General features: G+C 34.0%; 1 protein-coding gene and 1 long non-coding RNA gene across 5 annotated transcripts in view; one reads left to right on the forward strand and one right to left on the reverse strand.

Annotated features, from left to right (window-relative positions):
- Window positions 1-13,612, forward strand: part of stumps (DBB domain-containing protein stumps) — an 87,032-nt gene that overhangs the window by 71,685 nt on the left and 1,735 nt on the right. For all 4 annotated transcript variants that reach the window (XM_088228702.1, XM_088228705.1, XM_088228704.1 and 1 more), the window contains 10 exons: window positions 6,305-6,422; window positions 6,632-6,864; window positions 6,954-7,114; window positions 7,198-7,342; window positions 7,413-7,564; window positions 7,646-7,778; window positions 8,321-8,511; window positions 9,660-10,566; window positions 11,251-11,328; window positions 11,419-11,501. In XM_088228702.1, coding sequence (XP_088084828.1) covers window positions 6,305-6,422; window positions 6,632-6,864; window positions 6,954-7,114; window positions 7,198-7,342; window positions 7,413-7,564; window positions 7,646-7,778; window positions 8,321-8,511; window positions 9,660-10,566; window positions 11,251-11,328; window positions 11,419-11,501 — 2,201 coding nt within the window. The remainder of the gene's footprint in view (window positions 1-6,304; window positions 6,423-6,631; window positions 6,865-6,953; window positions 7,115-7,197; window positions 7,343-7,412; window positions 7,565-7,645; window positions 7,779-8,320; window positions 8,512-9,659; window positions 10,567-11,250; window positions 11,329-11,418; window positions 11,502-13,612) is intronic.
- Window positions 3,748-8,474, reverse strand: LOC148280234 (uncharacterized). Its single transcript, XR_015822660.1, has 3 exons — window positions 8,340-8,474; window positions 4,397-4,472; window positions 3,748-3,878 (listed from the first exon to the last, which is right to left on the reverse strand). It is a non-coding gene; the product is annotated as an uncharacterized LOC148280234 (long non-coding RNA).

A 13,612-nucleotide genomic window follows, 5' to 3' on the forward strand; every position in this document is an offset into this window, starting at 1 on the left:
GGAAAAAAATTGTTTAAATATTATATTTTTCCTACAGAAAACTTAATTTTAGTTTGTAGATAAAATTGAAGATAAATTTTAACTTCCCATCAAAATACGTACCCTGAAATGAAATCGATATTGCTTCGATTTACGCATTTAAAATTATAGCAATGAAAAAATAATTCCAAATAAGCCATTCATTATTCCCTTTCCTCACCTAATGGTGCATAAGGCACTGCATTAGTACATCGACCTCAGCGTATCTTGATATTTTTGTTAAATAACATTAAAGGCAGTCTTATTTCAGGCGCCAGTCCAGGAAATATAAAATATTCTAGTGAAAAACACGTTTTTAAATAAATATATCATGCCATCCATGTCAGGTACTAAGCCTAAGACCTCTTGCATAGTAGGCAAACGCGCTGACCATTTGACCGCGAAGCAGACAAATAAGTGCCTCATTTATCGTGGATTAAACGTTCAGAAACTTTTTTTACTAAACCATGGTTTTTCCGCTAGGGATTTTATTTTTCAATGAGAAAGTTCAGTGGTTTTTTTTTTTTATTTGTTAATAAAAAAAATATCACCAAAATTTAAAAAAAAATATTTTTGAGTCGTATTATCAGCGCTAAGTTTTGTAATTTTGAAATTACTCCGCCCGTGACGTCACAAGTTCTAGTCGGTGAGTTTTGATTGGTAAGTTGTTTTCCCAGAAATCAGAAATCTATCACAACACTCTATTATCGGTTGATTTGGAGAACTTGTGACGTAGTTCGAAGTAGTTTATTTTTCATAAAACGGTTTTGATTATTTTTTTCTTACATTTTAGTGAAACTTCGCCGCACAGTTAAAATGTTTTTATTTTTACAGCATGTAGGTAGACATTTTTTACATCCAATTTTCCGTACCCCTGAACTTTCTCAATGTGAGACACAAGGAAGTAATTGAAGTTGTCTAAATAATTTATTATTTTTCATATTACAACAGAAATGGAGAATATTTTTAAAGAAGGGAATATGAAAGTCTAGGTCTTAAAAAGGTTTATGACCTGTCATTAGCTGGATTAAGTGGCCACTTTATACACTGTGTAAAATTCACCACTAGTATGTCTGTCTCTGTCTCGTCTAAGTTTGAGCATCGAAGTTGATTTTTGGGAAGCTGAAACCTTTATTGATCCGGGTGAGATTCATTTGACTTAATTATTTCACCTAGGCAACGCCTAAAAATATGTTGCAATTTTATGTTTCTTCTTGAACCAGTTGGTTTTATGAACAATGTTTTTAGTTTGTCTAAATTTTTGGAGACATGGACTGGATTTCACCCCCTCGAGAGTTATTAAGATTAACATATTACAACATAGTTAGAGAACATTTTTAGAGGCAGGAATATGAATATGCCATTGATTTAAAATTTGGACAAACTTAAAAAATATTTGTCGTTATACAATAAAATATTTTCATTCTTTGGACTTTGAACATATTCTCCCGCACCCGCCTATAAGGACTGGTGGGTCGGTGTAAATTTAGTCTCCGGATCCAGATGTTCAGGACAGCCGCCCGCTACAGGAAACTGTGCGGGAAGGAGGGAGGAGGGGAAGGTAACTAACCCGAAATACTCCCAATGCGTATTCCGCCGTGAAATTTAATTTTAGAACATTATAAGTCATATTTGCCGAGAGGATAACGGCAAACAGGCGCGAAAGTTCTGCGATTCTGGATATACTCGCACCTGGATGCATAAACACGGAATCTCAAGAAATAAGGAAATTTCATACATGATAATAAATATGTACCGTATAATAATAATTCAGAAATCAGCGGCGTACCGGCGTATTGGTACCTACTACATTTTACAATACTTGTTTTTTTTTCATGTTCCAATAAAGAGCTTGCGTAAAACAGCGAAAAAATATTGTAAAGTTACTGAATTTAATACAAGTAAGTACAGTTTTTGCTACCGAACGTGTTAATGGTCACGAGGAAAAATAGCAATATCCGACATGAGCCCTCCATATAATTTGCCAAACTCACAGCGAAAGGGGCGATGGAAGCAATAGAGTTAAAATGAATTAAAGTCGCGGTTCATGAACTTTTGAATACGAGGATAAACTGATAGTTACTTTTTTTTACTATAATGCATGATGTAATTTTTTAAACAAAAGCTCAAAGAAAATCTAAGACGTCTTTCGATTTTTGAAAAAATCTTTTATATTTCTCTACAACAACAACAGCAATAAACCATCATGCCGTTCCTCGTAGGGGTACGCAAAAATGATAGAACGTCACTTTAATTTGTCTTTGCATACAGACCCTCTACATTCAAAAATATTTTAATTTACGGGCGCCGATTATTCCAAATTTTGACAGTATTTGTTTAGTTTGGTCATACCATATCTTTCTCGGTCTTCCTCTTTTTTTGCGTCCATCAACATTCGCATCGTAAATCTTTTTAGCCGTCCATTCGCTCTACAACGTTTAAACCAACGCACGACTCCTTTCTTGACTTTGTCGATTTCTCCAATTTAAAAATGAAAAAAAATTGGTCGGTATGCTCAAAATGTCTTTAAGCTTTTTCATTGCTCTATTTTGGGTGAGACTAAATTTAGATTGGAATTGAAGTTCGTAGAGTTGTGTCTGTTACTATCCGATAACATTTGATTACCGAATATTGATTCGCGAGAATACTGTGGCCTTATTCCGTCACAGTTTCGTTTAGTAAGTTCGTTCGTTTCTCATCTATCCATCTCACTATAACGCAATCAAAATCGTATTTCGCTCTCATTTCCGCTCAACTGATACGAATGAATTTACGAAACGAATTAGTTACAGAATAAGGCCACTGACTACCTAAGTAGACTACAAACAAGATCCCGATGAAACTAATTCTTATAAATGTTCCTTTAAATGTGTGCACTGGCGATGGCGCTGGACACAGAATTGATTATTGAATCACAATTTATTATGATTAACATTGATTAAGTTAGCCCTTAAGTTTGATCATGTCTGACAAGTAATTATAAGAAATGTTCAATTAATAACACTTAAATAGCGTTCTTGTTGGACCACTTAAATCTAAAACCACTAACTATTTACAGTTTCAGTGATTTTTTTACATGTAATACCTACTAAGTAATGCTGGAGTTGCGTTCGTTGTAAGTTGTAAGGTTATTATAATGTATTATTTCTCTGTTGTGAGGTTTAAATGTATTTACATACCAATAACATACCTCAACACTTCAATCATAATTATTCAATCTATACTATTTTTACTGCCAAATTTCATTTAAAAAATAACTAACTATAAACATAACTGTTTGCTAGTATTAGAACATGTTGCTAAATTATTGTTATGAGTTATAATAGTATCGAACTTTTTCCGTCAGTAATAATTATCTCGTCGTTATTGGCTATATTTTTTTGAATAAAAAGGGTTCGATTTGGACACTAGAAAAAAAATAGAAAATAAAGACTTTTTTTATTATTTTTTTAATAAAGGAGTAACAGTATTATTACTGACCTTAGGTACATATTTACATTATAATTTTTCAAATGCACACATTCGCTATGCATCGTATGTTTCGGGTGACCCTGTGTAGGTTGAATTCATTCCAACGTTTCGGTTTCTGTTGCAGGAGCCATCTTCAAGGTAAACTATGTGTATTTGTTTTTTTTCATGTAAATCTTTTTTTTTCTTTATACTATTGATTAATATATGATTAACACATATTTTTATTTTCTATGCATCTACTTTTATAATTTTTCAATGTTATTCCTGTGACTTTTCAAAAAAGAGAGTAGCTCTTGTGCTTGGAGAATAACTTACACTGTTATATTTATTTAGTAATTAGATGTTTTGAAATTTCGAATATAAATAAGAAGAAAAAAAAAATATACGGACTGAAAAGAAAAACAGAAAATAATAATACAGTAATACTAATTAAAATAGAAAGCTGTTTTTACTCGGGTTCAAAAAATTTATTTACTAGTTTTTAGTTAATTGGGGAGATTATTGTAATTTTTTATTCCTTTGAATACAAAACTATTTTGATCATGACTTGTGTGGAATTTAGGAATATGATATTATTATGGTATCTGAGTGACTTATAAATCTCAAATTCGTTTAATTTTTCATCTTTGTAAATTTGTATAATAGAATTTATTTTTAAAATAGTTTCTATGGTATGAACTTTAAAAAAATTATATGGATAATCCATGTTGAAATTACTTTGTTAATTAATCTTGCCTTTGCTCTTTTTATATTGATGTATCATGCGTTATTTTTTATGGTTCCTGATTTTGTATAATATTTGTTGCTTTAATGAATTATTCGTCCTAACTCAACGCAGGACTTTGGTGCCATGGAGTTAAATATAAAAATAAAGTACTGTGAATGAAATGAATATTTTAGTTTTTACCTTCTCCTCCTTCTTTCCTTCCCATTCCCCTCCTCTCTTCATAGTTTAGTGTAGATTTAGGGTTAATTTTTCGTTTCTATAAAAAAATGTATACATTTACATTAATATATCTAGAATATGTCCATATACCTGCTATTTATTTTCTCAAACTGAACAGTTTGGGTAAGGTAGGAAGAAATTCCCTTAAGGCAATTAGCCCGCCCATATATGTATCATCATCATCATTCCCTTTCCGCACCTAAAGGCGCATAGGGCACTGCATTAGTACACCAATAACAGAGTATCTTGATGTTTTTTTGTTAGATGAAGGTAAGATGATAAATCTTACGCTTCAGGTGCCAGTCCAGAGACTAAGAAATATTTTAGTGTAAAAAAACCTTTTCAAATAAATATTTCATATCAACCAGGTCGGGAATCGAACCCGAGACCTCCTCCATCGTAGGCAAACGTGCTGACCATTGCGTCACGAGGCCAACTGTATACAAAGTGTTTAATAAATACTGTAAATAAATAAAATATATATTATACTGAAAATATGTGATGAAAAATGTGTTTATGTACTAGTAGTTTGTACCGTGTCGCAAACTGCAGTGGTACATTAAGTGTAATTTTGTTCTTTCTCATATGTATAGTTAACCCTAAAGATGGGTCCTGCAACGGTAGCCAAAACGTCGGAACGATTCCAACCTACACAGGACATAAAACAAAGATACATATTGATGGTCTTTTGCGATGGTTCGGTCATGTGGAGCGAATGAATGATGAAAGAACGGCTAAAAAGATTTATGATGCGAATGTGTCTGGTTGTAGAAGTCGAGGAAGGCCGAGAAAGACATGGCATGATCAAGTACAACAAATTCTTGAAAGTGGTCATGTGAAAAGTCGGAATAATCGACGTGCGTGCATGAGAAGATGTATGAATGTGAAGGAAGCAAAGGAAGTGTGCCAGGACAGAGTGGTGTGGCGTTCTATCCTCTCTGCCTACCCGTCCGGGGAAATGGCGTGATGGTTAGTTAGTTAGTTAGTTACATATTGATAACAACGACCGTGAAAATCTATGCACCTAGTGTGCCAACTGTTCTTTTAATTTTGATTTAAATTGAGTTTTCTAGTTTATTTATTTTATTGCGTGGTTATGGAAATGCGGCAAACAATTGTTTGATGTTAATAATTTTCATAATAACTTAAAGTTCAATTACCTTACAGATAACAATTTATCTTAGAGTCGGTTACTCACAATTTACATATCTAAAATATTATATGTAGGTACCTACTACTTATATTTCTTACACATATCTACTCGTTGCGTAATATAATGTAGGTACGTATAAGAAAATTTAATAAATGTCTCGACAGATATAATTTTATCGCTTACAAATAGACCATTTATTACTAGGAAGCTGTAAAAATTACGTTTCCATCCATTTGTCACGCACTGTTTTTATTTACTATTCAGCTGTAGTTTTGTTTTACGAGTGTACGCGACAATCTTGCTTGACAAATTATGGAATTATTCAACACTTGTGTGCAAAGTAATGTGAAATCTCGAAGCTTTAAAATCCTTTAAATTTAAATGTTGATGTCACCGATTTTTTCATTCCCATTTATATTCCAGAATTTTTATTGCGTCACCTTTATTGATTGTAATTTCTTTGTGAATAGATTAGAATGACCAACTGTGTATGCTCATTTTACAAGACATCTGATTAAAAATTACAGGATTTAGACCAATTTAGGGTAAAAATACGGGGCACCACATTTTTTTTAAACATTTTTATTACATTTTTAATGTTAGTGTTAGAGAAGCATAAACATTTAACTACTGCTAATAAAATTATTCCAGAAATTACGCATTTCGGTTTTTTTATTACGATTTTCTTACATTTATTTTTGACATGATTGTTTCAGAAATGGAGAGCATCGCGGTGGTGTCATGTCGAGAGTCTCCCGAAGCTATCCTGTGGGCTGAATACCTCACTTCCTGCTTCAACAAGACCATCTCCCAGCGTGCTCGACAGCACTACAAGTTAGCACCACTTCATTTCCAACTACTTATCCAATCTACTCACTTGGCCGCCCAATACAAAGAAATAGTCAACAAACTCCATTTCAAGTTACTTCCATTCTCTACTCACCTCTGTGAATCTTTTATTAATATTGTTTATTTTACTCCTGTCTCTAGCAATCATATTCTAAGTTTTTCTTTTTATTTATAATTCTTTTTTTCTATTCCAGGGTATTTTCCATCCACATTGAAGACCTGTGCGAAAGCATAGAGGAGAATGCCCTAGTCAAGCAGATCGCTAGTGCTAAACTACAGCTGTTAATCATGTGTCCGCGGCTGTTGGTGCACGTTGAAAACCTTCCGGAGAATCTTCTAGAAATTCTGAACATCTTCCAATCAGAGAAGGTTTTAACAATGCTACTTGGGGTGAATGACGACATGATTTCAGAAATCCATAGAAAAGGTAGTACTAGCTATAGTATTTAGTTGTATCGTATTTTTCTACATAATTAAAATATTTAGATTAAATTATAATAACAATGTTATTCACAGCGTTCCCCACCTACGAGCAATGGCAAAGAACGATCGTCATAGAACAAGACAACACATTCATTGATGGTTTTCTTACAAAAGCTGTTGATATAATGAGTAGAAAGCATCGTCCAGTAGTAGACAAAGCATCATTTTCGATCATTCCAAAAAAAATAAAGCCTGTAAGTGTCTTAATAATACAATTATTAATTAAATGAAATATCGTCTTATTATCCTGGAAAACTTAACATCCGATATATTTCAGGGTCAAAATAGAGTGATTGCACTTTTGAATGAACCAATAACAAACGAAGATGTTATTACAGTTCAAGTTGATAAAAAGGGTGAAATACTTCAAATACATTCTTTCAAAAAAAGAAATCCTTATACTCTACAGTTTGACGTTCCGGGTAAGTTTTTTTTTTCAAAAACTATCAGAAGGAAGGAAGTCCACGAATTAATAAAATTGTACAATTACAGATTGTTGCTTGGATGTCTCGATGCTTGTATGGATCAAGATTGAAAAGAATGGAGTACCATGCGGAAGTCGTCAAATCAAATGTGAGAGTAGGTTAAGAGAATTGGATCAAATTTTACGAGCTAGTGACAATCCATTAGAGTTCATGTGCCAGGTATAGTAAATCAAAGCAACTACTATGAATTTATTTGGATGTCCAATTTTAACATTTCATTTTAATGAAATAATGTTTCAGACGCTCGGATTCAAAACAACCGATAAGGACCAACTGGACAGCTGGATGCTAACAGCCTTCCAGAGGAATATTCCTCCGCATTTCAATTTGCTCACTACACCTCTCCAAGGCAACATGAAATCCAATTCTAATAGTAAGTTCAAGTGGATAAATATAAGTTATTTTTAATTGAAAACATTGGAATACACCGAAATGTCTTTTTACACGGGGATACGTTCCACGTGCAAAATAAGAATAGGTACTTAAAAAATGGTGAGTCAAAAACAATTCCGGATTTAAAAATGAAATTGTTTACAGCGAAGCGTTTGTAGCGAAGATTCTACATTTAATTTATTAAGAAATATAACATGACGAATGCTTGAATAAATCATAACAAAGATTTTTCACTATCATACTCGTATATAACACGCTTAGTAAGTAAAATAGTGATGCAGGGAATTCCAAAAATTAATAGTATAATTTATTATATTACTATTACGCATTGTTCAATGACTTTTTTGATAAATTATTTGATTTTTGTACTGTTATTTAAAAAATTTAAATTTAAAAAAAAAAGTTTTTTGCATGTGCAAAAAGGGGTTTCAGTGTATTGGATCTAACATTATTCACTTTATTAGGGTTGGGTCTAAGTAGGATCCTTTTGGAAAGCCAGAAGTAATGATTTTGCGTGATTAGGTTCAGAGGAGTATCCGACCTTACTCCACTTTGCGGCGCGCTTTGGTCTGGAGAAGCTCTGCTGGCAGTTGCTGGAGTGCCCCGGGGGGGAGGCGGCGTGCGCCACCCGCAACCTGCGCCATCTCGCGCCCGCCCACCTCGCGCAGCAACACGGCCACACGCAACTGGCCGCAGTCCTGCGAGGATATATGGTAATACATACTTCTGTATTATAGATAGATTTGTTCATTCTTTTACTTTTCAATTTTTGGCATTTACTTAGGTACATGTTATTAAAGTTATTATGTTTTTTCACAATTATTAATTTCGGCCTAAATTATAATTTTTTTTACAAATTAAAAAAATTATTACATTTTTACTTTTAAATACCTGTATTTCAAATCACTCGTCTTGTACTTAATGCTATACAACATTACAGAACAGTTTCCAGGGGTGGTATTATGAATCTTCTCAACCCTTAACCAACCCCTCCTAACCGTTAATTTGGGGATTTTACTTTATAAATGCCATGACACTTTGCTTCATATAATGGCCACACTGGTGATTAAACGTCAAATAATGTATACAATTGTTAGGAAAACGGGAAAAAACTAATACTGTCCAAACCGTTGGACTAAGTTGAAATGACCAATCATTTCAACTTAGTCAAATCGGTAGTCAGATGGCAGAAGGGACCATTTGTAATTTTCAAAAATGTTCAGGAGAGCTGAAATACGTCTCAATTTCAAGACTTTAATCCACAAACTAAAATATTTTTGTGTTGCTTTTCAATAATAAATTACCATTATAAATGACGCTGATTTTTATATTTTTTTGCTGATATATTTTGAATATATTTTGAAATATTAATTAAAATTTTTGAAAACTAAAACATAGACAAAAATACAGATGGTCCCTTCTGCCATCTGACTACCGAAATGTTTTTGGTAATGCTTAAGGTCCCAATAATGTTCTAAATGAAAATCATCATGTAAGATTTCACGTGTTCATGTTTATTTGTCTTTTAATTATCAGTGTGGCCAGATATGAAGCAAAGTGTAAACGCATACACAAAATAAAAATCAAAAAATTGATCACTCTCTAGGGAAGATTCAGAATAGCAAGCCAGGGGGATTTTTTAGCACAGTCTCTAATTATTTAGAATTATTAAGCCCAACATATTAGTATAATAATAAAATTCTCGGTTTTTACCCATTGCTTACGGGAAATAATTTCACCAATGTACAATTATTACAAAAGTACAAAATGCTTAATAATACATGTTTAAATAATCTCCCTCATATGTATATTTTAGACATTATTTCATGGTAACTTTGAGTATTTTTTTTTCTTTTTCTAGCAAATGAACGAGTTTTCGAATATGTACTACTACTTGAAAAATATGAGTGAAGATTCTCCAGAAGCAGCCAGTAATCACGAAAATCATTTAAAGATACTAAACACCGACAACACTCCGGAGACATGGACCAAATTTAGCAATTCTAAAGCCAACATTACTCCGATTAATACTCCCGACAGCAACAGAGCCGATCCTTTCAGCGAAGAGTGCTTACACAACCTGGAGGCCAAGCACTCGCAGCACAAATTCATCAAAACACCCGAGAGTCCTAAAGCACCGACATCACCGAAGCTTCCGTCGGGCGAATGGCTTTACGAGAATGACATGTGTCAGATGAACTCTTCCTTTATCTCCCAGAAAAGTGTACAAAAAGCGATCGAGCACGATTACTTGATACAACCATCCAACATCAAGGTTGAATCATTGGAAAATATTCCCGCAAACCGACCAAAGATGATAGATCTTAACTTGAGTAAAAAGAACAGCAATTCGAGTATTGGCTCACCTGTAACAGAAAAACCTTCTCCTTTCCAATTACCACCGGAATTTTTCGAAAACAAACCAACTTTCAATAACTTTCCTTACAATAAGAACAAACACAGTGCGTCTATGTCGGTGTCATCCAAGAGCTCTCACGATCACGCAACAACGCCTACTGGACAGGATGAGTTAGCGGAAATCATTAATGACTTCAAGAATAATGTGTTCACCATATCGGAAGTTGAGAAGCTGGTACTGGATTGGCGTAACAGAAACGAAACTCAGCAGTCCCTGAAGGAAAAGGAAGAACAACTGAACAAGATGAGAGAAGAGTACGACAAATTGCAGCGCCGTATTAAGGACGACATGAAACGACCGACGCCTTTTGAGAGAGTTCGAAAAATATTTTCAAAGGGAAAGCAAAAAAGTAAGTGACTTGATTTATTGATAATGTAAAATGTTTTATCTGAAGCGGGATTATTAATTAACCGACATTCGAAATATTTCAATAATACAATGTCTTTTCATAATGTAAACACGAGATATGGAAATAACTTCCGCAGAAATTAAAATACACTCACTCTCTAGGCGGCAATTTTTCACTTCGAATTAGATTTTCTGAAAGGGTTGACAAACCAAAGGTACGTGTTAACTTTTGTCTGTGTTCTCTGACAGGCGTATGATGATGATGATGATAATATTTTTACTATGTTTTTTGTTTGTGCCCGGTCGGATGAAGAATACAGTCAATTACATGTGAAAAATAGAACCAGTATCCTCAACGAGTGTTTTGACTCGATCACTCCGGTGAAAATACTGAAAAAGGAAATCAAGTGATGTAGTGGTTGGTGCGCTCGTCAACCATGATTGAGACCACGGGTTCAATTCCTGGCCAAGTCAACATCCATATACTTGTTTCTGGTTTTACAACGAAATGTCTCACTGTCCCTGGGCTGGTGCCTGGAAGGCAAGACAATTACCTTACCTTCTTGTAACCAATGATTGAGATACTCTACATTTAACACGAGGTGTGAATTAGGGTTTGATGATGGTGAATTGTTAAATACATATGTACTTATGTATATTTTTAAACGGTAATATTTATTTCTAGATGGCAAGATGGGAGTAGCAGAAATGAAGCTAAATGGGCAGAGACCCAACAGCGGGCTGAGTATCCACAGCGTGTCCAGTAAGTATATTTTATAGTTTATTCCTACACTGATACAATCTTTTTTTATTTTCTGCTGTTCGTAGTATACTAATGGGCTTGTGGTTGCAGGCTCCTCTTCGGGCAGACTGAGTACAGCTAGTGGGGGCAGCCTGGGTGATAGTGGAACACAATCTGAAAATGAAGATGCCAAGGTAAATAATAATAAATAATGTATTTAATAAATAAATAAAAAAAGTGTTTTGCTTGCCAAGTGGAGCTGCATGCTACATGCCTGTAGAAAAGATAAGAAAAAGGCCAGAACACTTATCATCTGTTCACTATTACAAGAATTTCCAAATAAACAAACCAGCCGCGTGATATCCGACGGAGAATAGCCTATTTCAAACATATCATCTTAATCTAAACGGCACCGGTAAAATTACAGTGGATTTAAATTTATTAGATTCGTTTGTACCTATTTAAATTTGATAATATTCATATTTTTTCTTATTTTATAAAACTCTACAGTTAATGATTTTAATAAAAATATCAATTAAAACGTATCGTTAAATATATATTATTTGAAAAAAAAGAAATGTTAGCGTTCTTATAATGTACCCGAAATATTAAAATTTTGGTGACCATTTTCAACAAGTTGTAAATAACTATTAGAAAATTGAAATAAAGTTATGGTAGAGTGGGGTTCGAACCTCGGACTGTGAGTTCGCAACACTAGCCACGATACCACAACCCGATTCAAATAATACAGAAAAGAGATTTTAATTATAATTTTATCAAAATCATTATTTAAATTTAGCTAACTCTCAGGTAAAAATCCCGCAAAAGCAAATCAACTGGAGATTAGTCGGTCTCATGGTGTATTGGTTATTGCATTTGCCAGGCATTAAATGAATGAACAATTGTAAAATAATAAATATTGATCCACCGTACTGTAGTTTATCCCGCCATGTAGATTTTTGCCGTGGCCAATAATGTGATATCACGCAGTGGGCTCGTGGTTTACACGCGCACAGCGCAGGGGTCCAGTCTCCGTGAATGTACTTTAGTAAATACTGAACTACTAGGTAACTAGGTGGATCAAAAAATTTGGAATGAGTGAAATAAGAAAAAAATTTTTTTGGCCAAATTCAGTTTTATTTTATTTTTTTATTGACGGACTTATGCAGTCTATTCTAACAATGGTAAATACAATTTCTTACAATAAATACAGGTTCTAATAAAATAAAATACAACTAAATAAAATTAATGCTAGGACAAAATAAAAATTACTACATTATTTTTCAACAAACATTCCTTTTTAAGTCGACACAGTGAGTCCAACGATTTTCAATTTTTTTTATCTCGTCCAAAAAGTAGTTCTTCGGAAGCTCTCCAAAATAGGCCTTAGTTTCAGCTATGAGTTCCTCATTTGAGTAAAATCGCTTACCGGTGAGCCATCTTTTCAGGTTTGGAAACAGGTAGAAGTCACTGTGGGCCAGGTCTGGCTAATATGGTGGCTGAAGAACCTGTTCAAACCTGATTTTGTACAATTCTGCTTGTGCAAGTAACGATGAATGAGCAGGTGAATTGTCATGATGATAAAGATTTTTTTTCTTCTTCAAATGCAGCCGTTTTTCTGTGATTTTAATTCTCAGACGATCCAATAATGATGAATAATATGCGCCAGTTAAGGATTTACCCTTTTCAAAATAGTCAATGAATATTACTATGGAGTATGCGCATCTCAAAATACAGAGGCCATAACCTTTCCCATCCATTGTTGCGTTTTTGGACACTTCGGAGCACTTTCACTCGGAGAAACACATTGTTTTGACTGTTGCATGGGCTCTGATGTATATAAATGTATCCGTGTTTCATCCATGGTTATGAATCGGTGCAAAAACTCCATTGAATTTCGCGTAAACATAGCCAAATTCTGCTGAGAAAACACAAATTAGTTTTTGGTCCTCTGTTAGGAAACGCAGCACCCATCGCGTGCAGAGCTATTTCATACCTAAAATGTCATGCATGATATTGAACACTTTGCCATACAACATATTTGTGGTCTCAACTAGCTCTCTCAATTTCACTTTGTTCAACATAATATCATGGATTTTCTCCGTTTTCTGGTGTACTGACGTCTTTTGGGCGTCCAAATCGTCCAGTGTCATCGGTGCTTGTACGCCCAGAACGAAAGTCAGAAAACCACTTTTGAATCATCTTCATCGACGGTGCGATTGGTATACTAATGTCGTCTCTTAGGATTATTCCAAACGTATTTCATTTGTGAATTTTTTTCTTTTTAAAAAATAAACCCATTACT

This window comes from Micrasema longulum, unplaced genomic scaffold, assembly GCF_059751315.1.
Source record: "Micrasema longulum isolate JH-2025_06_02 unplaced genomic scaffold, ASM5975131v1 h1tg000604l, whole genome shotgun sequence".
Classification (NCBI taxonomy): Eukaryota; Metazoa; Arthropoda; class Insecta; order Trichoptera; family Brachycentridae; genus Micrasema; species Micrasema longulum.